The sequence below is a fragment of the Talpa occidentalis genome, unplaced genomic scaffold (assembly GCF_014898055.3).
Source record: "Talpa occidentalis isolate TD23 unplaced genomic scaffold, MPIMG_talOcc4v2.1 talOcc4.3, whole genome shotgun sequence".
NCBI classification, from domain to species: domain Eukaryota; kingdom Metazoa; phylum Chordata; class Mammalia; order Eulipotyphla; family Talpidae; genus Talpa; species Talpa occidentalis.
The window spans coordinates 129029262-129055986 of NW_023603184.1; the positions used below are offsets into that span (position 1 = coordinate 129029262).

At 42.8% G+C, this 26725-nt stretch overlaps 2 protein-coding genes and 2 long non-coding RNA genes across 5 annotated transcripts in view; 3 read left to right on the plus strand and 1 right to left on the minus strand.

The window, feature by feature from the left end:
* The window catches only part of METTL21A (methyltransferase 21A, HSPA lysine), a 70456-nt gene extending 65733 nt beyond the window's left edge, over window positions 1-4723 (minus strand). The window contains exons 1-3 of one of the 2 annotated variants that reach the window (XM_054700026.1): window positions 4395-4723; window positions 3341-3646; window positions 2273-2353 (exon numbers count right to left, since the gene is read on the minus strand). In XM_054700026.1, the coding sequence (XP_054556001.1) occupies window positions 2273-2353; window positions 3341-3372 (113 nt within the window). In that variant the 5' untranslated portion in view covers window positions 3373-3646; window positions 4395-4723. Of the gene's footprint in view, window positions 1-2272; window positions 2354-3340; window positions 3738-4394 lie in introns of those variants that run through there. The other variant, XM_054700025.1, reaches the window with a different exon arrangement.
* Window positions 1-8141, plus strand: part of LOC129146656 (uncharacterized) — a 64047-nt gene extending 55906 nt beyond the window's left edge. Inside the window, exon 3 of the long non-coding RNA XR_008553641.1 lies at window positions 7915-8141. This is a non-coding gene — a long non-coding RNA (uncharacterized LOC129146656). The remainder of the gene's footprint in view (window positions 1-7914) is intronic.
* Window positions 8140-11267, plus strand: LOC129146657 (uncharacterized). Its single transcript, XR_008553642.1, has 3 exons — window positions 8140-8151; window positions 8238-8263; window positions 11039-11267. It is a non-coding gene; the product is annotated as an uncharacterized LOC129146657 (long non-coding RNA).
* A 1518-nt stretch (window positions 11268-12785) lies between these two features.
* The window catches only part of CCNYL1 (cyclin Y like 1), a 35823-nt gene continuing 21883 nt past the window's right edge, over window positions 12786-26725 (plus strand). Inside the window, exons 1-3 of the mRNA XM_037523936.2 lie at window positions 12786-13280; window positions 23979-24053; window positions 26290-26324. Coding sequence (XP_037379833.1) covers window positions 13055-13280; window positions 23979-24053; window positions 26290-26324 — 336 coding nt within the window. The 5' untranslated portion in view covers window positions 12786-13054. The remainder of the gene's footprint in view (window positions 13281-23978; window positions 24054-26289; window positions 26325-26725) is intronic.

Sequence of the window (26725 nt, forward strand, 5' to 3'; positions counted from 1 at the left end):
CCGTAGCTCATTGTAGGAAGTGACTCATTTCTCAAGAAACAAGGAAAAGTAACAAATGGTGAACATGGCTCAGAAAAATAAAACATCTTTTTTCGGTGGAGAAATAGCTTTTGCTCATTCCCCCCCCCCAACCCCGAATGGCACCAACGCCCCATTTCTGAAAGGTTTGGAATGGATGTCCGAAAGTAATTTCAGAAGCGAGAAACTGAGGGAAAAAAAAAACCAAAAAACAGGAATTACTGCAGTTTAGAACTTCAATAATTCCTCAAACAATGTTCAGTGGTAAGGAAGAGGAAACTCGAAGTGAATAGCAGGAAAAAGTACAAGTTGGTGGCATTCTACAAGAATAGTTTCCTCCTGTGCTTGCACTGTTCGCCCGTGACTTGAGCCTTTCAAACCACTGGCCTAAACAAACAACTGAAAAATCCAAGAAACGGGTGGAAGCAGGCTGTGAGGACAGATTGAGAGCCGGTCTTCCAGCCGAGGAACGCCCATAACACGTCAAATGAACACAAGGCTGCCGATGCCTTCTACGACCCGTGTCTGGAAGGTGCAACTTCTTTACATGGTTTCTGGAGTGCACACTGGAAGGTACAGAGAAAACAACGCTGAGAGTGCCGTCCCCTTCTCCAGGTGATGCATCTGATGGGCCACACGCTGCTTAGGGCTGTGTGCTTCTTCTATTTCCAGGCCTGATTCATTGGGTCTCGCTGTGCACCTCCTTTCCCCTCAGAATCACCTTTATTATTATTTTTTTAAAGATTTATTTAATTATTTATTCATACAAGCACTGGGTACAGTCAGAAGTGCAGGAGGGTGAGAGAATTCACCAGAGCCAGAGCGGGGAGCAGAGCAGGCAGAAGGACCGAAGTACACTGCTGAGGGGAGCAGCGGGCGGCAGGGGAGGTCTGCGCGCCATGTGGGACCCTCCTCTGGTGGCCGGGGAGCAGCCGGGGATCGAACCGGCACTGCAGAGGCTGCGGGCAGCTTCGCAACCCAGCGCTCAACCGCTGCGCCACCGGGGAGGCCCCCAGAATCACCTTTAGAAGGTGAACCAACATTTCCCCGGCAATGCGGTGGAAAGAGTAGGAGGTCACAGGTCAGGCAAGCCCAGGTTTTGAACCCTGAGCCAGTGGCCTGTGCCTTACTTGCCTCATTTAAAAATGGGAAAACAGTGAACTCCTCCAGGGGGAATAACCAATGCATGAAGAGGATGCCTGGCACACAAAAGCCTGAAAGAAGCAGTGGCTAGTGTTGAGCAGCCCATAGTAGGGAAGAGACTGAGCTGGGAAGCCTTGGCGCTGGCCCTGACTCTACCCAGGTGTGACCTTGCAGATCACCTCCACCCTGTATCTCAGTGTGCTCATCCCTCAAATGGGAAAACTGAGCGCATCTACTGCTATGGGGGGGTTAGTTTGAGACACGGGGAGAGGGGGAAGTATTGTGAGGAATGAATGAGTCAAAACGTGAACAGCGCCTGATACACAGCATCAGCAAATTATTATATGAATTAGCAAATTATTTTACCTAGCTCATAAGGTTGTTGGGGGATTTATATAGAACAATCCATACAAGTATTTAGCAAAACCTCTGGTTCATATTAAATATTCAGTCATATTAATGTGGTGATTATTATTACAATGATTATTAGTATTTCTAACAATGATGTGTTATTAGTAATAAGTAAGATGAGTTGGAAACTTTTTATATGTGGCTGAGAAAAGATTAGAGTTTCAATAATGTGATTAAATAGCGTAACGATGAGATAATCAAAGAAAATAAAATTTATTAGCCTTTCTGGAAATGTCTTACTTTACTACTTCCTGCTTCTTTGCAATACCAATTTCCTCAATTTTTACCATTTTGCCACCTGAGATATATTTATTTATATTAATAATATATTTATTTCTTTCAAAGTAGTTTGCGTCAGCCCCCTGGTATTCAGCTAACTGGAACTCTGGTATTTTGGAGCAGTGTCTGTTGACACAAATATATTTGGCATCACTGGGGAATTTAAAACTCCATACCGCCGTGTCATGGTCTCTCGACTCAGGATGACAGTGTAAGATTATGGAGGACAAATGTCGCTAGGAAGTTTCATGCTGTCATTTCTATACTGAGCATCTGGGCATGTTAATGTCTGGTTAGTAATGGAAGTTACAAAGATTAAATGATAAGCTTGCAAACATTCTTAACAAAGAACTTGCTATTTTGCTCAAGAACACAGGAAGGAGACTCTGGTAAAACATGCAGCGTGTCGCTTTTTACTCACCTTCTCTGTGATTTGGAGGGCATTCTGTGGGGTGTTCCCTTGCTGGCTTCAGCCCAGAGGCATATCCAATTCTCACTGAAGCTGGAAGACATGGATTCACACTTGAGACTTTGTTTCGGTCTTGCCTAGATATTTCCAGTCTCAGAAATTCTCTTATGTCTTTAACAATAACAACAACAAATTCTAAGAAATCAGAAACTCTGTAGCCTGGGAAGAACTTTTGCGGTGGAGTCTTCTGCAATAACATTTTCTTTTTCTAAGTAAAGAAGTAACATGAGGAGGCCCTTAGTGCAAATGACTAGACTTTGTCACCTTGCCCTGGCTTCGTTCGGGTTTTCATAGGGCCTTTCAGAGGTCAAGAGAGGCATAGAGGCCACCTCCATGTTAAGCCAACACAAATCGAAAGAGAAGAGAAAGAAATGTCGAAACGGGGTTACAAAACGTGTGGTCTACTTTAAATGTCAATATCTAGGGAGTAAACAATTTCAGCCCACACATGTTCTGCCTACACATTCTGCTCAATGTAATCATGCCATCCCCAAGATGACGATGGCAGGCATTAGAGAATTTATTAAAAAGATTAGTTCATTCCTCATGACAGATATGGCCTCGTAACAAGACAGAGTTAAGTTGGGTGGAGATAGGTCCTTTCTTCCAAAGCTTCTCTGTAACTATAGGTATATCCTCAGGCATTGAGTCCCTTTGCAACCTGAGTCCTTCTTAGGTCTGGTATGTCTGTATCTGGGAATGCCCAGCTTATATAGGTACAAGTATGTGAGTTTTTAGCATCGAATCTCCTCTGCAGGCCAGTGAACAGATCAGCCCAAGGGTCTGGATTGAATGCACACTTAATAATTGCATCCACTTATTTTTGCCCAGTTCTATGAGTTCATTGCTTTTTGAGAAAGAAAACCAGATTGATCCCTTGTTTCCAATGAGTAACAGTCAAAATGCAGCCTAGAGCTGGATGACAAGTAGACTCCTCTTCCCCCCTTAGAGTTAATAAGATTTGGGGGCAGGGTAGGGGAAAAAATAGACTTTGAGCAGGAGGCAAAAATCAGTACCTACGTTATTAAAGAACTGATGAAGGCCTTGTCCATAAGCAAGGAAGGCTCTGTTGCGTAAGGGGTGTCTGGAAACTACCAGAGCCTCCATCCAGAGAGGAGCACTGGCCAAAGCTTGGTGCAGCTCAACCCCAGGCTCTGTTACTGCCCACACAGCCATGATCTCTGATTTGATAGAAAGACATGAGGTTTCCAGACTGGGCAGGGTACCCAGGGCTTCCTCCCCATGCCTGGCTGGCAGTCCACTTCCCTGAAATTTCAGTTGCAGATATCAGAAGAGGCTTCCTTTTCTCTCTTCCCCATGGAGAGTCTGGAATGAGGAAATGGGTGGGGGTGGGGAGAAATAGGGAGAGAGAGAGAAAGAGCAGTAAGATGGAACCTTGGGAAATGGCAGTTGGTGCCAGCCAGCCAGGAAGACTGGAGCTGGGGTGGAGGGATCCTGAGGATTGGGATCTGGGTAGAAGACCCAGAGAGAGGCAACAGACACCGCAGAGGGGGCGAGCTAGCAGCCAAATGGCCTTAACTTGGGGGAAAAGAGGTTCTCTGAATGAGCCTGTGGGGAAGCACTCATGGAAGAGCGTGAGACTATTCAAAATGACAGTTTAGCAGTCTATCATACTGGGAGTACACGGGACAAGTGGGATGTGCTGCTCCCTAATTTACTGAATTAGCAAGAGGTTTCCACACTTTCTGACACATCTAGTCTGTGCTCTACACAGAAGCCAAAGACCTTGTATGCCAGGTCTGATGGCTCTCTAATAATTCCCTATTCCCCTTCAAATATGACCTGAAGTCCTTTCTAAGGTCTGTGGGGTCCTTAAGGACTAAGCAGTGCCCTGCTCCTGCTTCTAACCCATCTCTTTGGTTACCCTTCCAGTCCCTGCCCCCTTCAATCAAAAAGCCAAGCTCCACTTTCTGGTCTCAGCACTCACTGTATATGGTTTACACCTCTCACTTCATTCCAGACCCCTTTCTATGTTTCTGTGCCAGGTCACTAGTGCTGCCGTAACAAAGTATGGCAGACTGGAAGCTTAAGCAACAGAAATGTACTTCCTCACAGTTCTGGAGGCTGGAAGTCCAAGATGAAGGTGCTGGCGGGACAGGTTTCTTCTGAGGGCTGTGAGGGAAGGATCTGTTCCGGGCCTCTCTCCATGGCCTAGGGACGGCCACCCTTGCCTGTGTCTTCACATGGACTCCTCTCTACGGACATATGTGTCTAAGCTTTATTTTCTTAAAAGGACAGCACTCATTTTGATAAGGCTCACCCTAGTGATCCCATTTTCATTTATTTGCATTATAAAGACCCTATTTTCGCATACAATCACATTTTGAGATACTGGGGGTTAGTGTAAGAGGAATAGTGAGGAGCAGCCTCTGAGCCAGTGGGTGTTACTTTGCCAATTTGAAGGTAGAAGTTGGAGATTCCCAGACTCCAACCCCTGAGCTGGGGCTGATGGGAAGTAGGGGTGGCCTGAGGCTTTTGGCTTGAACTGCTGGTGCTTTGGCAGTTAAACTGCAGGTGAGAAGGGGTGTCTTTGGGGCAGCTGCTAGCTTGTGACCTGTAGCTTAGGCTTGGACCTTGGCTCTGCTCAGCTGACACTATCTAGATGGAATCTAGCCAAATGCCAACCTTGACTACTCCCTCTTTCTCTCATTTTCCCTCTTTTCTCACTCCTTATGTAAATATATCCTGTTATTGTTGCTTCTCACCATGGGCCTGCTTTTGGGTCATGTCCTTGAGCTCTCAGGTGAGGAAGGGGGTCAACCCAGTTCCCCTGGGGTTTGCTCTGTTTAACTAAAACTTTAACATATGGTACCTCCCAGGTGTCCTAGCGGTTAAGTCTCTGCGCTAGCACTGCTGTGGCCTGAGTTTGATCTCTGGCCAGGGAGCTGACCCACAGATAGTGCAGCAGACCTCTCCTGCCTTGCCCACTGCTCCCCTCAGCAGTGTACTTCAGTAAATCTGCCCGTTCTGCTCCCCACTCTGTCTCTAGTGAATCCTCTCACCACCACCCCTCCCCCAGCACCTCTGGCCTACATCCCAGTTCTATGCAAAAATAAAATTTTAAAAAAGTTAAAATATGATGGGGCGATGGGAAGGTAATATAGTTCAGTTCGTAAGAGCCTCTTTTCAGAGAAGTCTCCCTGACACATCTGAAATGGTGCCCCTATTAACAGACACATATTTGTTTCTTTGGTTTTGAAAGTTTCACTCTGCTTGGCCTAAAAGGAAGTATTTGTCTTTTTATCTCGATGATTTGGAAATTTCTGAACACCAAAAGAAGTCAGAGACTTGTCCAAGAGTTTGATCTTTCACATTGCTTCTGGGCACAGGACCTAGACTAGGGGGAGGTAAATAAGGCTGCAGGTGCCAAATTTAAGGGGGCACAAAAACTTGGCAAAAACTTGATATGTAATAAGCTATTTTTAAAATTATGTCTTAATAAGACAGAGTAGAGATTACAGATCTTTCCTTTGCCTCAGGCGTTATCATGGCTAAGCACAGGACTGCTTTCCAGCCCACAGCTTGAAGGTAGGGATCCTTCAATTATTCAAAACATTGCTAATTATCACTTAATTATAATGAAGTATTCACATTTTCTTGGTCCTCATAGCCAGCATTGCTCACTCTGTGATTGTTTGACCTTCAATCAAGACCCTTTAAGGAAACCAGTAAGGAATGTGTGTTTTTCTGACCCCATTTATTTTCCCTACAGACACCTAATCACAATTGCTACCTAATCACAGCCTTCTTACCCTGACTGAAGAGCCCGAGGAGCAGGTTTCTCCCGATTCTTTAATAGAAACATAAAATGCCAGCAAGCATGATTTGTACCCAAAAGAGCATTAAGCAGAGTTTGCAGATGTTGCAGGCTCTTCCCCTGATACTTCTGGGGAAGGACGCACAGACCTTGGCATACCTTGCTTCAGAAACAGATAACAGCAATAGCATGTTTATTCCATATACTTCTTAAGAGAATGGAAAAATCCTTATGTGATGGGGTCAAAAAGGGGCTTTGGTCCCAAGGAGAGAGATTCCCAGAGAGGTTTTTGTATTACTATATGATGGAATGTTTTTTAAAATTTATTTTTTATTTATTTATGCATGCAAGAACTGGGGTCTAGGCCAGAGGTGCAGGGGGTAGGGGTGTGAGAGGATTCACCAGAGACATTGGGGAGCAGAACAGGTGGATCTACTGAAATACACTGCTGATGGGGGCAGCAGGTGAGACAGGAGAGGTCTGCTGTGCCATTGTGTTAGCTCTCTGGCTGGGGATGGAACTCAGGCTGCGATGGCAATAGCTTGATCGCACTGAGACTTAACCCTTGTGCCACCAGGGAGGCCCCAATCATGGAATGTTTGTGGGTATTAGTTTATGCATGTAAAACTCTTCATGGTGAACATTTACAGGGAAATTGCTAGTTAAAAGTAACAATATAATATTTAAAACCTTGTTTTCATGCTGTGGGTTCATTTTATATAGAATACCTCATTTGCTGCAAACAAGTATACTAAGTTGTTCTATCAAAGGAATTTCTAGAAATGTGATATTCCTAGCATGTAGATTTTAGGAAATTTCCCCTATTCTTCTCTGTGGATTTAATGTATATTTTCAAACATATTAGTTGGGATGTCACAAAATGAACCTAACTATGGCAAATTTCTGAAAGTAAATGTGTTCCAAAGTGGATTTAGGGCGGTTAGTTTATTTTCTAACTGTAGGAGGGTAGCTTTCTTGGGGAACTAGCTATGTGCGGTTCTGGTTTAGTCTTTGGAGTGGGAGTAGAGCTGACATCTTGTAAAGGGCAGGAATGGCCACTGAGCAGGTTTTCTAGGATCCTGCAGACCGGGTAAAGGAGGAGTCAGAGTCCTCAGTGGTTTTTTGCAGGTTTTTTATTGGGATTACCAGGTACACGGCAGGCAGGAGTACTGGGGGGGGCCAGGAGGCTGGCAGGCCTCCTAGCCCGCAGCAAGACTTCACTCTATCTGGGCTCTCCGGCCTTCTCTGCTTCTCTCTCGGCTTCTGTTCGTTCTTGGCTTCTGCTGGCGTCCCTGTGACACCGACCTTAAAAGCACAGTCTTAGCCCAGGTGAATCCCATCTACCTATGCTCACACCCTATTCCTGGTGCCCGCCATCAGGCGTGCACTCAGGATCACAGGGATCCATCATCTATCCTGATGGCAGGAGGGCAGAAAAGCCTGACATTTTTCCTTACCCTACACATCTGTACTAGAAAAGTAGGAACTGAGCAAGACATTTCCAGAAAGAAAGGCTCTTCTGCCCTACTTGGAAGTGACTTGAGGAAGCACCAGCAGTGGGCTGAGAAAGATTTGATATTTCATTTAGAACTCAGACCAATGAAACTCTAAGACAGTGAGGACTAAAGGACCCAGGAAGGCAAAAGGAAACTCATGGGCTTAAAACGGTAGGTTCTTCCTAGAACTTGCTTCATAGCATGCCCTGATGTTTGGAACTGAATCACAGCGGACATTTGGGGCCAGAACTGACCTGTCCACCGAGAACAAGATATCCTGATAGTACGGCAAACTAACAGACTTTTAAAATTTCTTTCAGAGCATAATTTCAAATAAATTAGCATTCTCATCTCAACTGACTCACATGGCAGAATCCAACCTACATGCTGTGAGAAGAACAAAGGTGGGAGAATAATTCAGAACAAATGGAAGAGGCAGGTGGAAGAGGCTGTGGATAGTAACAGCACCATTGAATGCTCCAGTTATGAAAAAAATACAGATTATAATGTTCAGAAATCAGAACTGTGAGAAGTCAGGCTGTTTCCCATCAAATCAGGTATAATAGTAATTTTTAATATTTTTGTTTTGTATCTAAGTTTCTTTCTACAGTTTAACTTGTCTCCATTTCTTCTGTCCTTTTAGGAAAAGATCATTGCAGAACTCATTGTGTAAGTTTTTCATATATTTGCAAAAGCCTATGAAATTTTATCCATGGTGATTTTTACTTCTAAGTTGAAACTTGTCTAGTCTTTCCTTATGGATTATGGCATAGAGTGCTAGTGACTTTCTGATATCCAGTTTTTCCTTCAGCTTGGTTTCTCAGCTATATGATTATATTTTTGAGTGTCTTGCAGTTATGTGTGGTCAAATGACTACACTTTTTTAAGCCAATGAGATGTAAACATTGCACTATGCCAATCTCCTGAAAAAAATTCTCCCTCCTTTTCTTCCACTCTGTTCTCTGGTAGTAGTCATCCTGGACCATGAGTTTGAGGAATGCTGGGTAATATGTCTGTTGACTGCTCCCCCGCACCCCAAGCACTAGATGATAAATTTCACGAGAGTGAGGTCCTTGTTCATCTTGGTCAAAGCAACATCCCGGCACCTAAAAAGTGTGTGGCAGGTGGTAAGGGCTCAGGTGTTGAATGGAATTCAATGAATAAAATGAATGAATTTATTTCAGAACCAAGTAAAAACCTAATCAGAAAATCCTCTCAGGCATACACAAGGTCTCAGGTTCTCTGAGTCAAACTCTTAATTCAAATCATATTCCACTTACTTGCTTCCCTTTGTTCTCCCAGAATTGCCAACGTCAGGGAAAGATGTTTTTTTTTTTCCTTAATTCTCTCCAGTGTTCTCTTCAAACAAAATGTTTTCTAAACAATATCAATATTTTTCTGCTAAGCAAGTTTAAAATTCTGTAATTTTTAAGAGTATTCCTATCTGTGTGTGTGTGTTGTTGTTGTTAAATGTGGGCATTATTTGGTAACTTAATATTAGGCATTGCCTCAAGTCTACAAGAATTATCCAAAATGGTATCTAATGACAGTTCTCAGATTTCAGGCAATATTATTGTCATGGAATGCAGTCACTAGGTTTTAAGGATTTCACTAGATATTTACTGAAACTGAGCTTCAATGAATCCTTTCCCATTCCACAGTGATTTGCTTATTTTTGTCCCCAGACCTTATTTATATCTTTAAAAAAATTAAATATTAAATATCCCTGCTTTCTAGATTTTTAAAGGGACCTTTTCCTGCTACTATGCTTTTAATAAAGGCGGGACACTGCCTCTGGATTTTTTATTTTTTTGGTCTTGTGATTAAAAGATTTGTAAAGTTTCATACTTTTTGCAATTACATGTCATTTTTTTCCTATTCACTTTTCCTCAAAAGTTGCTGCAATTCTTTTAACCACTTGGGGAAAGTAATTAGCTCTACCTGCTACCTTTTGACGTAACTATACTGGAGGTCTTTGGTTATGGCTCTTTTCTTCTTTTTTTTTTAATATTTATTTATGCATACAAGAACTGGGGAATGGGCCCAGGTGTATGTGTGGGGTGGGGGGTGAGAGGATTCACTGGAGACAGAGTGAGAAGCAGAACAGATAGATCTGAAATACACTACTGAGGGGAGCAGTGGGCAAGTCAGGAGAGGTCTGCTGCGCCATGGAGGTAGCTCCCTGGTGAGGACAGAACTCAGTGGCTGCAGACATCTTCGTAGGTTGCGTCTTAACCCTTTGCACCACCAGGGAGGCCCTGGTTATGGCTCTTCCAATCTTCCCACATCTTCAAGGAAAGATATTATTTGGTTTTTGTTAGGTATATGGAGCATTTTGAAGTGTATCCTTCTGTGCATGGTGTCCTTTCTGTCCCAGAGCAGCTTTCCAAACAGAAATCTATTAAAATAGAGTAAAATAGAGGTCATCAGATGAGCTTTTCCTAAACATCCCCTTTACCAGAAATGTCTCTATGACCACCCAGGTCCTTTCTCCTCCCTTGCTTTCCTCTCAGCACAAAGCTAATTTATGCCTGCTCTGGAGTGCGTTCACTCCTGCCTTCATGGAGAACTTGCTCCATTATTTCTTCTTTCTCTAACTTCCAACTTTATTTTTACTCCATTGACTCTTACCCTTTAACATGTAAATATACTCACTTTTTTTTTAATCTTAACAAAAAGCATCCTTCATTGTATGTCTCTCTTTTTAGTCAGATGTTTAGGAAGCCTCTCCTTCAGTTTGTCAAATTCACTCTTCTTTACTCACTGCCTGCCGTTCAGCTCACATCCACCGCCCCCCCCCCAACCTACTTGCCACAGTTAATAGTATTTGTAGATTTCCCTCCCTCCCCAATTATGTCCTGTTTAGGGAATTATGTCCTGAACTAGATGCTGCTGTTACAGAAATAAGAAGCAGATATGATCCCGCCTCATCTGATCGACCATTCCTGATCAATACTTCCCTTGTTCACTTTGCAGGCTTCACTTAAATGTCACTTAAATCTCCCTGTTCTCGAAGTCTCCTTTTTCTTTTTCTTTCTTAGTATACATATCTTCTCAAGGCAATCTCTCAGTGCCAGTGGTTTCAATTACTTTTATATATTCTCATGTCAACAAAACGTTAAGTGTTTTCATTTAAGTTTTACTTTATACTGGACGCCTCCTTTACTAAAGCTATAGATTGCAACTTGGTCCATGAAAGTAATCACTAAAAAATGTAATATTCTTAGTGATATTCCACTTGAGGAAATGTACCCAATTACTTTTTTGGGTTTGGTTTAATATGTGGGTTTTTTTAAAAAAAAAAAACAAAAAACATAAGTGGGGATAACACAAAACGGATTTAGCATACAGAGGTTTATCTCCCATGTTCAACCAGACAGTTCCATTTCCATGTTTCACTTACCAGAGCCCAAATATATTCCTCTTCTTCCATTCTCTATCTAGGAGAAAGTAAGCCACCACTCTCCACCCAGTCACCAGCCAGAACTCCACCCAGGGGTGGAGGCAGAATTTGATTCCATAGTGCCCATCTGGCCTCCCCTCTGACAATTTCCAGCCACCAAGGACTTCTGTTCTCCCTCCCAAATGCTCTGGAATCCTTTCCCCTCTGTTACTTCCACTGCCTTTAATTGGAAGCCTCATTCTTCTCTTGGATGAATAATAAGTGTCTGTCCTCTTTGTCCAGAGTTGATCTCACTGCGGACCTGACTCAACTGCACTTCACACCACTCAACTGGTCTCATGTTTCCAAGGCAAAAATCAAACTCTTCACACCAGCATCCACATTTTAGTAGAAAGCTCAACCTAGGTTCCATTCACACCTAGGTTGGAATCCCAGATGTAAACACTTTCCAGCAGTGTGACCTCTGACAATCTGTGGGTCTAAGACTTTGTTTTCTCATCTGTCAGTGCTCAAGGAGGGCAGGAGTGTTTCACACCGAGCGTGCCTGGTGCACGGGGGAACTTCATGTTGAATAAAAGGGAAACATCTTAAAACCCACATCAAAAAGTTGTCCTAACTTTAAAGAAGAAAATCCTGACACACAATGTCACTTCCTCCCAAGTTATACTTCTACTTTGTTTCCTGATAATCACGATAGAGCGGTGGGGATCCAGACTATGCGGAATCAAATCCTGCCTCCACCCCTGGGCAAGCATGTGACCTGGGGTAAGTTATTGAAGTCCTGCGTCGCAATTTCTTCAACCGAAAGATTATTGAGGGGGATTAAATGAATTCCTCGCTTGGCACCGGGCCCGGCGCATAGAAATCCTGCCGAGTGTTTACCGTCATCTTCATCAAATCAGGACCTCGGCACCCCATTTTGTGGTGCTCAATTTTGTTCGAGAAAATCGTGTTTTAGTCGTTGTTGGCGCAAGAAGGAAAACCTGGAAGCCCCCTCCTGGAAGGGAGAAGCAGGGAGGAAAATCGAGCTGGTGCATCCCAGCAATTCCGAGCTGGGCGGGACGAGTTCGGTCCCTTCCGACTAACGGGGACGTGGCGGGGTGACTTGTCCCAGCCCAGACTCACCGCCACAGCCCTTTTTTAAGCGTAGGACCGGGGCCTCGGGGCGGGGGGCGGGGGGTTTGCCGTGCTCAAGTTGCGGGTGACCCTATTCACACTTTTCGGGGGGCGGGCGAGGAGGAGCATTTATTCAGGGAAACGGTCAACGTTACTCAGGGGCAGCTAAGTTCGGGGGGCAACCCATCAGACGAGTCAGCTGTCGGACCGCGGGCAACCGAGCGGCTCACCAGCTCGGGTCTTCGCCGGCCCCGGCTTTCCGAAGAGCCCGCCGAGCCGGGGCGACTTTGACGCGCCACGGCCCGCCGCGCTCCCCGCCCGACCCGGGGCTCGGGGCTGCCGCCGATGAATGGAAACCCGAGTCCCCAGCGCGCGCGCGGCGCGAGGGGCGGAGCCGCCGCGGGCCGGGGGCGGGGCATGGCGAGTCACGTGCGCGGGCGGCGGGGCGGGCGCGTGCCGGGGGCTCCAGGCGCTGATTGGCCCCCGGCAACCAGGTGACCTCGGGGCGCGCTCCGGTTGGTCTGCGCGCGCCGGGCGAGCGGCCTTCAGTTCGGGAGGCGGCTGCGGAAGGAGGAGGAGCCGCGGCCGCGCTCTCCCCGGGCAGTGGCTGCGCCGCGCCGCGTCCGCCGGGTCCCCACCCCTTTTAAATAAGCCGGCCTGGTCGCCGCCCTGACAGACTAGTTGGCTCGGGGGAGGTGGCGGCGGCGCGGCAGCGGGGGTGCGGCCGGGGCCGGAGCCCTGCCCGGGCCCGGCGGCGGCGGCGGCGGCGGGGCGGACCGCGGGCGAGGGCGAGCCTGCGGGCGGGCGCGGCGCTCCCCCGGCGCAGCCCGGGGCCGCCCGGGGCCGGCCTCGCCATTGTTGGGGGAGGGGGCGGCGGCTGAGCGCGGCGGAGTCGGGGGGCCAGCGCGGCCGGCCGCGGCGGCGGGGAGCGCGGGCGCCCCATGGGGAACGCGCCGTCCTGCTGCGTGTCCCCCAATGCCAGCCCCAAGCCGGGCCGGCGCGCGGAGGCGGCCGCGCCGGACTCCGAGGCGGAGATCTACGAGGCGGCGGCCGGGGACGCGGTGGCCGTGGCGCCGGCGCCGGCTGCGCTGGAGCCGGCCGAGCTGGACCTCGGGGCGGGCGAGGGCCACCACCTGCAGCACATCAGCGACCGCGAGATGCCGGAAGGTGAGAGGCGCCGCCGGCCGCCCGCCCGCCCGCGGGGCCCCCGGGAGGGCGAGCCCCGAGGCGGCGTCCCCGGAGCCGAGCCCCGGGGTCGGGGCGGCTCGGCCTCGGGGTCCCCACCCCGCCTCGCCCCCGTCCCGGTCCCCGTCCCCGTCCCCCTCCCTCCCTCCGCGGCGGCGGCGCTGGGCCGGCCTCTCCCGGGCTCCCGCCGAGCCCGGGCGCCCGGTCCGCCGCCGCCTCGAACTCCCCTCAGACCCGGTCTGAGACCCTCTGCTTGCCCGTCCCTCGGGACGGGAGACTTTCCTCGTGCATTCTGTCCTTTTTCTCCACGAAGAGCACCCCAGCTGCAGAGTGCGCGCCCCCCCTCTCCTCTCCCTTCTCTATGCAGTTGGCAGCCAGGTGAGGCCACCAGGTAAGGGCTGCATGGCACCTGCCTCCCCGCCCGTTAGGTGCTGGGCGCTTCGCGGCGATTGAGACGCAGATGTTTTAGGGTTTATTAAAACTCAGAGTGGAGAGGGACTTAGCACTCGGTGTCTGAAAGTCGGCTGATGTTTCGGTCGCCTCGATGAAAGCTGCTTTATTCCTCCCAGTTGTACATTGAGCACGGGTAGAAAGGAAATGGTGGGAGAGGGGACTTTAAATGCTTTTGAAGGGGGTGAAATGTTAGTGCCAGGGCTGCAGAGAAAGAGCTTTTAGATTTTTTTTTTTATTTATTTAATTCAAAGGAGAACCTGCGGGGAGTTGTGATGACTTGAAAATACTCGCTTGAAAACCCAGATGTCTTCAGTCCTGCTTCTGGGTCTTAACAGACCGCTTAAAAGGAGGGAGGTGGGGTGGTTCGCGAGACATTTGGTCAAAAGTTTCAAAAGAGAAAAAACAAGAACGTGTCTCCAAGTCTCCTTCCGACACCCCCCTCCGCCTCTCCCCTCTCCCCGCCGAGAATCCCGTTCAGCTCTGAGAACGCTGTTCGTCTGACAAAACGGCCAGGTCGTGGCGAGGGGAGAAGAGAGGGCGAGGAGTGTCTTGATTTTTTTTTTTTTTTTCTCTAGAATTTTGGAAAGGGATGACTAGGTAAAGATAATTCTGGGTAATGACGTGGCTCTTTAATGAAGACTGTTCTTTGAAGTAGAAAACATTGTATCATGAAAATGTCAAAGCTGGAATGTCCCGTTTGTTTGATTTCTATGCCAGAGATGATTTCATTACTATAGAGGAAATGGCTCTCCTTTTTAAACTTCGGTTGGGTTTTTTAATTATTTCTTTTTTTTAAAATTTAGAATATTTAGGCCTGTGCATTCACCGATCTGATGGACATGGATTTGTAGTTGGGAGGTTCTCATTTTTCAGGATAGACAAATACTGTGAAAGAATAAATTATGTAAGTTAATTGCTTGCACCTTTAAACACAAAGCGTTGCAAACTTTTGCTCATTTTGGTGCTGTAAAGTAAGTCTCTTACGATTTTGTCAGCTAGTTAGTAAATGGGTAGTGTTAGATGAGAGACCAAAACAGTTCCTTTATATAATTCTTTTTTAAGATTTACTACACATTTTCATGTATCTCTCGTCTGGCCCTTCCAACTACAAATAAGACCACCTATGTTCTCCCTGTATTACTTACTGATAAAGAAGCTGCGACTTAGATCTGAAATAACTATAACAACTTCTGAACAGAAGAGACTGACACAGAAGCTGGTAGATACACATAATCTGTTCTTCGGGTGCTTAAAAACTCTGTAAAGAGTGCATCTTATGCTTTATAGTTTATCCATAAAGTAGACTTATCTCAGAACTTACTCTCCAGGCTTGATTATTTCCATTCATAGTTTATTTTGGACTACTTACATCCTGTATACATTCATTATAATGGGTAAGAATAAAAAGTAGTGGTGATGAAGTAGTCTGAGTTGACCAGTCAGTAAGTGGGTTGATATATTTTAAAGAGTTTGTTCTCCTGACCTCAAATTGGAGTTAAGAATGTCCTGAACTTGGGCCTCCCCGGTGGCGCAGCGGTTGAGCGCTGGGTTGCGAAGCTGCCCACGGAGGAGGGTCCCACATGGCGTGCAGACCTCTCCTGCCGCCCGCTGCTCCCCTCAGCAGTGTACTTCGGTCCTTCTGCCTGTTCTGCTCCCCGCTCTCGCTCTGGTGAATTCTCTCACCCTCCGGGCTTCTGACTGGACCCAGTGCATGTATAAACAAACAAACAAACAAATAAATAAATAAAAACATGCCTCTATAAAAAAAAAAAAAGAATGTCCTGAACAGAGGGACTTTTAAGAGAAACTGGTAAGAGGGCAGGTAAGGTACCAAGCATAAAGCGTTGGGTTATGATAAATCAAAAAGTTGAAAAAAATAAAGTTCGTGAGTACAGAAGTTACCTTTTTGTTTAGCATGATAATTAAATTTTATTTTAATTTTTCTTAAAAATCTTTGGCATTCAATAAAGTGATAAGAAAAACCTCAATTTCAGCATTTGTCTATTAAGTTTCCATAGAAACAAGTCAGAACGCCGAATTTAAAGTGCAGCACGTGGAAAGTTTGCTCTCAATATCTTTATTTCAGGCAATTTTATATCCGTTTCCCTGGAAACTGAGAAATAAAAAAACCTACTTAAATGTAAAACATTTTTACTTTTCTACAATGAAGAATTGTTTGGTTACTTAGACAAAATCATACATAAATGATGCTCTGCTTTGTTCATTCTGAAACATTTCAGAAAAACCTGGCTTCTTCAAGCGATTTTTTCAAAGAGATATTCCTACGAACCTAGTATAGATTTCAGATAGACTCAAAAGTATTTTTCTTCCTTGCTTTTTTCTTAACAGTATATCTGATATAACTGACAGTGGTATTTTTGACACAAACTAAGATACTGAAGACTTCTTTTCCAATTTTATTATTACTCAAAATTTCCAATAGACTTTTATGTGCTAACCTTAGGAACTTTGCTAATTTATTGACTAAAGGTACTCTCAAATATCCCTTTCCCCTACCTCCTGAGACATGAGGGCAGGGAACGAATTGGCAGTATGATCTGGAAAAAGCTGAGCAACAGAGCTCTTTCCAGTAACTATCCTAAATCTTTTTTTTTTTTTTCCTTCTTTTAAAGATTTATTTATGCATACAAGAACTGGGATACAGGCCAAAGGTGCAGGGGGTGAGAGGATTCACCAGAGACAGAGCGGGGAATAGAACAGGCAGACTGACTGAAATACGCTGCTGATGGGAGCAGTGGGCGAGACAGGAGAGGTCTGCTGCGCCATGTGGGTTGCTCCCTGGCGGGGATGGAACTCTTGCTACAGAGGCTGCGAATAGCTTTGCAGTGCTGTGCTTAACCCTTTATGCCATCAGGGAGGACCTTTTTTTTCTTTCTTGATGATACTATTAAACATTTGAGGTAAACAATTTAGAAAATTTTAAAAAGTCATTCATGCATATTCAGAATATGCAGAACCTCTAATGTTCTGGTGTTCTTCTTCCTGAACCTTTGTATGTGTATGAAAATAGCATTTTGTTTATTTTACAAAAATGGGTTTGCCCTATATGCAGCTTTTATAAGTTTTGTTTTTTTGTTTAAAGCGATGACTGGGGTACAGGCCAAAGGTTCTTAATACCTAGCAAATTCCCCAGGATGTATTCCCATGCTAATGCTTATCTGTTACATGCCTTTTAATAACTGTTTTCTGAACCATCAGATGGTTCAGTCATCATTTACCCACTCTTTTTAGTTTGGTGTCTTTTATAGTAAAACCATATACACTACCATGACAGTACTTTTATTCTGGGCACATTGATTAAAACTCATGAGTTATACCTGCCTATAGAATTCAAATGCTGTACTTACTTTTTCTTGTAACTTTTGTTCACGGGCTTAGTCATTTTGTAATCAAAATGACTACCCTGAATTTTCTTATCCTAAATTAAAGATTTTATTGGTTTTTATCTGAACCATAGAGTACCTTTTTTAGGTTTTTGTGGTTCTTGATAGTAGCCTGTCTCACTACCACTCTTAACAGATCTGAAAGTTTTAGATGACAAATCAAAAGATAGCATTAGAAGACATCTTAGGCAATAAAAGAAAATTGTGGGAAACTTAACTGACTTTGAATGCACTGAAATGGCTGTTTATTGAACATTGTTCCAGGTGCAGAATAGACTGAGGTGTTCAAGACAAAGCCTCTACCCTATCCAAGGTGCTTGTATTCTAGAGGGAGCTTAAGAATAGAGAAGGCATAAATTCTCAGTGTCAGGTAATGAGGTGCTGGGAAGAAAATAGAAGAAGGTAATGGACTGGGAAGGAGGGCAGTTTTACATGGGCTGATTAAAGATGGCTGTTCTCCTTAAATGGCATGTGAGCAGGCCAAAAAGTGAGCGGGAACTATGTGAGAATGTGGGAGGAGAGGTTTTCATGCAGAATTACTCATATGGGAATGTGGTTATGTGTGGGTTAAGACAACTGGGTTAGCTGCAGCAGAGTAAAAAGGATTCCAGGAGGAATAGGTAGAATCTCCCACTTGTATGCCTAGTGGGCCTTTGACAGGAGAGCTGGATTTTAGTCTTAACTGTAATGGGAAAGCACTGGAGGATTCTATGCAAGGGGGGGGGGGTGATGCTTATTCTTTAGGGGGAAAAAATCAGACTAGTTACTTTGTGAGAATAAATTGTAGTACAGGCAAAGCTGGAAGTAGGAGGCCAATTAGGAGGCTGGTGCAGTGGTTCATGTGAGAGCCAATAGTGGTTTGAACAAAAGACTACGAGGATCTAAAATATAAGCTGATATGAAGAAATTCAGTGAATCTAAAAATAGGTAACAAAAACAGACAAGTCACAGGAAGAAATGCAGATGACCCTTAACATGAATTCACACACAAATGCAAAATAAAACTATACTCTAGTTTTCTTTCTTGAAACTTGACACATCATTTCTTTGGTGCTGGTGGAAATGTGAAATGGTTTGACTTCATGAAGGGGAATTTGGCACAGTTTCACAACACTACAGATACATTGAGTCCAGAAATTCTACTTCCTGGAATTTATCCTGAAGATGTACCCTGCAAATATGAAAGCACAGTCAGAGTTGTTATTGGATTATTTTCTTTTTTTTTTTAAATGCTATGCTGTGTAGGTAACTTAATGTTTTTTATTTATTTATTTTTTTAAGATTTATTAATGCATACAAGAGCCGGGGTACAGGCCAGAGATGTGGGGTGGGTGGGTTGGGGGTGAGAGGATTCACCAGAGACAGAGCAGGGAACAGAACAGGCAGACTGACTGAAACACACTGCTGAGGGGAGCAGCAGGCGAGACAGGAGAGGTCTGCTTCGCCATGTGGGTTGCTCGCTTGGCTGGCCAGGGATCAAACTCTGCAGAGGCTGCCGATCGCTTCACAATGCGGCGCTTAACCCCTTGCGCCACCAGGGAAGCCCTATTGGATTATTTTCAATAGCAAAATATTGGAAATAATTCATGTCCAGTAAGGGACTGGTAAAACAAAAACACTAAAGAAGGATGAGAGCTCTCTTTTATGGCTGTGACATCTCCAGGATACATTACCTGAAAAAAGCAAAATGAGGGCATAAGAGTAATTACGTGCTAGAAGCAGGGATAATATGTTTTTTCTTATTTTTAAAAATAAAAGCACTAGAAGAAAATCTTGCTGACTATTAACCCCGTTCCTATAGTGGGTAACCAGAACACATATTTGGTAAAGATATTTGGATGTGGGTAATAAGTGAATATTTTTTGTATACTTCCCAAGAATGCTAAATGTTCACCTTTTGCTTTTGAATTAATTTGCAAAGGCTTTGTTTTGCCACTTATTTCCATAGTGTATATGTCTTGCGTTTCACTTGATCCTCAAGATAGTATGGGAATTGTATCTTTTACAAATGAGGAGAAAGACTCAGGTATAAATCAAACTGTTCAAGATTGAAAACAACTTGCTAGATAAGGATATATGGCTTATAGGAATAAAATTTATAGAATGACTGATTATAGGCTTTCTTTGGATGGCATCGTGTGTGTGTTAAAGTAACTTTTTAGATTAAGGCAGCAAACTTGCATAATTTGAATTAAATGGAAGTAACCTGCAAACTGGAAATGTTCTTAAAAATCCAAGAAATCAAGCAGAGTGCTTTTCAGAAGTATGTGAAGGAAGGAAGGTATACTTTCACTTGTGAAATGTCACATCTTAGTCATGGTCACTAACATGGATTGAGAATTAAAACAAGACCAGACTGAAATCCAAGGTAAAGCCAGATACAGAAGTGGCTTGGAAGCCAGAGTTGGAATTGTCAGTTAGGAAAACAGACGCAGGCAGGCTGTAGGCTGGGGGACATAGGAATAGGTTGTGTATCTCCTGGAGAGGAGACCTACCCAAGGCCGTCAGGTAGGAATTACCTTGACTTGGGGTGAAAAGTGTTGACATTATGACAGAAAAATCACAAATTTCCATGGAATTACCTTGACTTGGGGTGAAAAGTGTTGACATTATGACAGAAAAATCACAAATTTCCATTATCATTGTAAGGCTTAAATTGTTTGTGTTACTGGCCACAGAAGGAATGTAGTATATAGACTAGGAATGATAGAGCAGTTCAGTCAGTGCAGAAGCCAGTGAGTAAACAGGTGCCCAGCAGCTAGCCTAGAAACTGCTGACATCTTCTGTTTAATTGTAACACATTGAAATCTCTGAAATATGCTGCTTCTCTCAGATTTCTTGGTCACTACCCTCTTCTAACATTTTGACTAGGAAAAGTCATTTATTTACAGTTTGTGATTGCATATTTTTAACACAGCCTTTATTAGTACATTTCATTTATTCTAAGTTGTCTGTATTTTCACATTTTTAATAATTTGCAATTGAGATGGATCTTACAATTGATAGGATCTTAAATTAGAGGAAAGCAGTATTCAATGTCAAGTGATGTTTTAGATTCTTTCTCTGAGGAATGTTTATATGAAGATTCAAGCATAATTTTTTTTTGAAGTTGTACTTTTCCTGCATGAGTCTATCATGCTGTCAAATTAAATTGCAATTTGAACTGATAATACAAAAGTGATGAGTCTTAAAATACAGTTTTAATTCATAACCCCTAATCATGAGCTCAAGAATATTTCTCCTAGATTAAAACATTGTTCGAGGTTTCTAAAGAAATAATTTTAGGGAGGATTCACATGTAAGATGCACAGTAATTTCCTGACATCTCTCTAAATCATTTTGTGTGCATGCATGCATGTGTGCTTGTTGGGGGTGGTGGGGAATGGTATAATGTTTTGCTTAATAGTTGGTCATCATACCTTTGTGACAGTAGTATAGTGCAATTATCTTAGACTCCTTAGGCTCTTGGAAAAGAGTTAATGGAGACTGCAGAAATATTGTTTGGAGTTTGTCTAATGGCTTAAATATTCATTCTATAAAATACAGTGGTATTTGTCATTAGCAAAACATGCAAGTTATATAGAAAATGTTGCAGGCTTAAGATGATTAATGTTTCTGAAAACCTCATGCAACATTAGGGCCCTTGTAGATATAAATAATAGGCAGCTCACTGAAGTGAAAAATGGTCAGAAGTGGAAAATGGCCAAACTGTAATCAAGGAAATACCAAGTAGGGCCACAGTGAGGTCCCCCATTCACATTAGTAGGATTTTTTTTCAAGTGTTCCAAGATGGTGTAGGAGCTGTAAAGCTAGTGTGACGGGAGTAGCTGATCAGACCCCATCTTCTTTAGAGAGCAGTGTAGCACTACAGTTGCGCCATGACTTTTGAAGATTTTTTTCTAAAGCAATTTTAAAATATATTTTAAAAGCCCCTTTTTTACCGTATGTGGAAATTTTTTTATATATGTGGAATTTCTCGTGCTGTTTTAAGAACTTTGTAAGTACCTAAAACCCAACAATAGGGGTTAGCTAAAGGAACAACACTTGATGGGTCATTATGTGTTCATTGAACAATCAGTATACTGCAGTGTGGGTATCACTTGTCAGTAACAAAGCAGGTCTTAAGTTGTACATGGATTAGAGCTATTTTTAAAGATGTGTAAGGAAAGAAACGAAAAGTATGGTTTTGAGTTTGCGGGTCATTGTAAAGCATTATTTTGATTCTTGAAATTTCTCTTCATGATATCTGTTAAAGAAATGAGCAGCTGATTTTTACTAACCCCACCTTTAATGAGACCAGCTGTACTGCTGATTAACCTGGTCCCTTTTAGTTGCAGGTTAAAGAAAACCTATCTCAAAATAGCTTAGAATTTTAAAAATCTATTGACTTGAATAACAGAAGTTTATGGAGTAAATTAGGCACTGCTTAACCCAGGAATTAAATAATCTCAGAACTATCTGTTCTGTTCTCTGTTGATCTCTCCTGAAAAAGACTAACTTCTCACGATGGCCTGGGGAACATGTGGCCACTCCAGATTAGCTAAGGGTCCTACAGCTCTGCCTTTCTCCTCTGATTCTTAGGTGGTACCAGGGCAGCTGGTTCTTAGGTGGTACCAGGGCAACTGTGATTGATTGGCCAGCCCTGGGTCATGTGGCACCCTAGAACTCTAGGGTGGTAGAGAAAGTGCCAGTTTTTTTGTCACTTGGGATGATTTTGTTTTCTTTTTGCATGTTGTCATCTATTTAACCCAGTCTTCTTGATTTTTTTTTTTGTATTTAGATCCATAGTAGCATATATTGGCTGGAAGGAGGTGGTGGGGAGGGAGGAAGGGAGTTTGTGTGTGTGTGTGTGTGTGTGTGTGTGTGTGTGTGTGTGTTTAAAGCCTGCTCCTCGTGCCTCCCTGGTGGCGCAGGGAGTTAAGACGCAGCCTATGAGACTATCTGCAGCCACTGCAGCACAAGTTCGATCCCCCGCCAGGGAGCTACCCATATGGCGCAGCAGACCTCTCCTGACTCGCCCGCTGCTCCCCTCAGCAGTGTATTTCAGTCAATCTGCCTGTTCTGCTCCCCACTCTGTCTCTGTTGAATTCTCTCACCCCCTGCACCTCTGGTCTGTACCCCAGTTCTTGTATGCATAAATAAATCTTATAAAAAAAAATAAAGCCTGCTCCTCTTTGCTACTACCTTTTCCTGGACTTCTATTGAAACTTATTAAACTTTATCATACCATAGGTATTGACACATAATATGGTTATTTCTACAAATATTTCTACTTATTTTTCAGATTCAAATGTACATTTGCTTTCTTTTTGGTAGGAAGTAGTCATGAATCTTTCAGAAACCTTAGTTTATAGGCAGCCGTGAAAGTCTCCACTTGTCACTTTGCACAACTGAGTTAATTTTTTTTCAAATAGCTAACATCTTATTTTTCAAATATGTGTGTGTGTGGGGGGGATAATTCTTGAGTCCTTTACATAAAAATGTTGAATAGCACAGTTTCTTCAAAAGTAGCTTAATAAATTCAAATTCAGTGAAGGAATTTCCATGAACAGAGCAGTTGATTTAGCTATGTAAATTTCTAGTTTTAGCTGTACCATAAAAATGGATAGTTCAGATCCCTATTACATCAGGAGGTCCCAAATTATGTTCATATAAGATTCTATATGTATTTATCAGAGGAAGTAATTTCATGTAAGTTTGTGAAATGCTGAGCTAGTATTTACTACATGTGCATTTTGATTCTCTAAGAGCCAGGGATATAGTATATTTCAATTTGATCACCAAAACCCCATATATATAAAATAGAACAATTATTACTTGTTGTTTGGGAAATAATGCCCTAACAAAGTCTCTCTGGATCTTGGTCCAGTTTCTTACAAGTTTGGTTAAGTGATTTGAGGTGAATCTTTTTGAGAAATATCATAAGGTGGTTTTTCTTTTTTAGTGATTATGTTATGATCCCATATGGTGGCAAAGTTTCCTTTATAAAACTTCAAGGACCTGTCCTGTATTGACTAAAAGGACTATGCTACCTCCATCTTGGTGCAGAGTGAACTGCCAGCAGACAACCTCCCTACCTCCCTTTACACTAGGTACAGCTGAAATATTTACAAGCAGCCCTGTGGTCTGCTTTAGAAAGTACTGTTATTGAAACCCCAAATTAATTCACATGGCATGGAAGGAAGAAGTGAGAGTTTAACAGGAAATTGAGGGCACAAATTAGACATAACTTATCATGGAAGACATAATCCTATAGATTAGAACATTGAACTTTTATGCAATCCTCTTAAATCTGCTGCAATCAACAGTCAGTCCCCAAATAAAGCACAGCTAATTAAATGAGTTCATTTGTTGAATGGAGTTAAAATGAGCCATTTGATTGTTTTAAGGACATTTGCCAAAAACAGCTTACTTGGTTTTGGCATATTTAATATATTAGCTGGTATCTGACAGTAATTGGTCACAGCATAACTTTTTTCTTGAGACTGTTCCTGGAATGTACTAGTAATAGCAGCATAAAGGAGGATGACTATATTTTTTGATTGATAAGTAGGAAGGGGAAGGCCTACATGATTCATGTAAAAGTTGCATTTCGGTGCAAGTTAAAGAAAAAGACATAATCTGGTTTTTATTCTACAGATATGTAGAGAGATTCTTTAATTTTGCTATTTCCCACCAGAATTTTTGTTTTCTAAAATTGTCTTTTTATCATTACTAAAATCTCTTCCCAAGACTGTTAAAAGTAATTAAAATTGATGTGTAGCTATTTAAAAAAATCATGTCTCTACTCAACTAAATTATCAAACCTTTTCTTTCTTTACAGACTTAGCTTTGGAGTCAAACCCTTCTGACCATCCAAGGGCAAGCACAATTTTCCTGAGCAAATCTCAAACTGATGGTAAGACTGTTTCTTTTTCCTCTGAGAAAAAGAGTGAAAACTGTTTCTGTTTTGTCTATTAGAAAGTATTTAGAAGAATTCGTGCATTGGTTTAAGTGTCTCACTTTTTTGTGTATTCGCTTGTTTTATTTAATTTACTATGTGGTGAAATACTTTCCTTTAGTTATTGCTTTAGTGAAGAGAACACATAGTCTGTTTACACATTTTGCCACCTCTTTATCAACACAGCCAATTGGCCACATGATTTCGATGTGGTCTATTTCTACATACTACTTTGTCCTTTTCCCCTTGTTCCAAAGAGCATTCGTCTGGTTTTAAAGACAAATGGTAGGATTTAGATTGACAGTTTTCATTTGAACAAATGAAAATGAATTTGTATATGGGGATTGAATCTATAGTTTTGGCCCCATTTTACACAGTGATCAATCACATGAGTCCAGTTTCAAGTCCAGATTTATGATACTCAGAACTTTAAGCTGTTCAAAATTTTCTCATTCTAATGTAATGCGGTGCCAGGACATAGCAAAGCAAACCTGCGCTGTTGGATTCCCAGAAGGTTAACCTCGGCCTGTGAAACTGGTGTAACTGGAAACTATTTCTGCTTGCTTTAGGGTGAGAATCCAGAACTATGGGCTTTTTAGTTTTCCTGCTTGCTTACTTAACTTTCCTAACATTTTTGTTTTATCTAGTTATTTGCTTAAAGAAAAGCCACATATAACCAAATCTTTCAGTTGATTATAGCAGCAGGCATGCAAAAAGTCAGAGTTCCATAGTATTTGAAGAAATGAAGCACAATAAAAAAATGAGGGGGGTGTCTAATGTGCATTTTCACAGTGTTGGTATACTTTGTCTGTCTTGAGCAGATCTTTTCTGGTTAGAGTTCCTATAGTTCGCAGTTTCTTCCAGAACCATGGGCTTCTCATATATAGACTATGGACACAATAACAAAAAAACTGTCCCATCCCCTGTCAGTCAGTCATAAGTAATGTGTGCCTCTGCTGCCTGTCCTGAGCTCTGGGGTGGGGGTGGGGGAGAGGAGATTGGGGCATTGTGGGAAAATGTGTTGCCCAAACTGTCTCCAGAGCTTTCATTCTTCCAATCTTTGTTAAAGCAAGATGCTGTTGTGTGTTGTAGATACGTTGAATTAGGCTTGCACACTCCTTTTAGTAACAAGATAGGTTAATTGCCAGTTGTCTAAAGACCCATTAATTTTTTTAGTAAGACCTTTTAGTAGACTCCCTGTAAGTGTAAGTCTGGATGCTTCCAGAGCTACTGATGCATCTAGAAGAGATTAGTTCTTGGCCAGAAACTGGTTCTTGGAACTGTCACCTGTTAGATCCTGGTAATTAAAGTAAGTGGTGTATAAGTGTAGAATTAGAAAATACTACTGGGCAGGGGTTTCCCTAGTGATGAAGGGGGTTAAGCACCACACTATGAAGCAATTTGCAGCCTCTGCAGCATGAGTTTGATCCCCGGCTGGCTGACATGGTGCAGCAGACCTCTCCTCTCTCGCCCGATGCTCCCCTCAGTGGTGTCTTTCAGTCAGTCTGCCTGTTCTGTTCCCCACTCTGTCTCTGGTGAATCCTCTTACCACCACCCCCGCCCCCCATATCTCTGGCCTGTAACCCAGCTCTTGTATGCATAAATAAATCTTTAAAAAAAAAAAAAGAAAAGAAAATACTACTGGGCAGCAGTTCAGATATACAAGTAAATTTTACTACTAGCTAAAATTTTCACCTAGCCTAATTTGCTTTGCTCTTTTGTTTTGTATGTGGAGATCTTTCATTTGTATGTAATATCAAATACCTGCTAGTTCAGAATATAAAAGTTTTAATTAAATTTTTTTAATTGAGGTAACATGGTTTACATGTTGTACCTTGACATATATATGTATGAAACCACATCCACTACCAGAGGTCTAGTTACCATCTGCCACCATCCAATCACCTACCTTCACCAGTTTCTCCTACCCTCACCCCACCTCTTGTGGTAAGCATCATTCTGTTCTCACACTCTAAGGGTTTTTTTGTTTTAAAATTAAGCTTTTAGATTTTACTTTATGAGATTCATCTTGCAAGGTGACTTAAATTATAAATTTTGTTGGAAATTACTTTAAAAATAGAATGAAATTTCATCTTACTTTGTATATTGATAATCCATCAGATAATTAGCAACTACTTTTATTTTTCTATGGCATTTGTATCAGAATTGATCAGTTAATTTTTTTTATTCTTAGTGCGAGAAAAGAGGAAGAGCAACCATTTAAATCATGTAAGTAAACAGTTGAAAAGTTAAGAAATTGACAGTTTGAATTAAAAGTATGTCTGCCATGATTCCTGAAAAGTATAATGGACCCAATACAGTTAGCCTGGACCTCTTTTGTAGATTTTAAAGATTTCTTCTATTTTCCTAGTTATCAAATGTATACAAGAAAGTAGTGCCCATTCTTTGAGCGTTCTGGTATTTAAGTTTAGTAGCATGGTTGTGGTATAAAGTTCTGCCTTAAAATATGTTGCCTCAATTTTTTAATCTTATTTTTATCCCAAGTAACAAAGTATAGTGTGTGTTACTTTTTAGCACTGTCTATTGACTTCTGTCGTAGCAAATGAAAGCTCAGCTTCCTCACTTCCACATGACCTTATTTCCCTCCCTTTGGTCCCTCAGCATATATC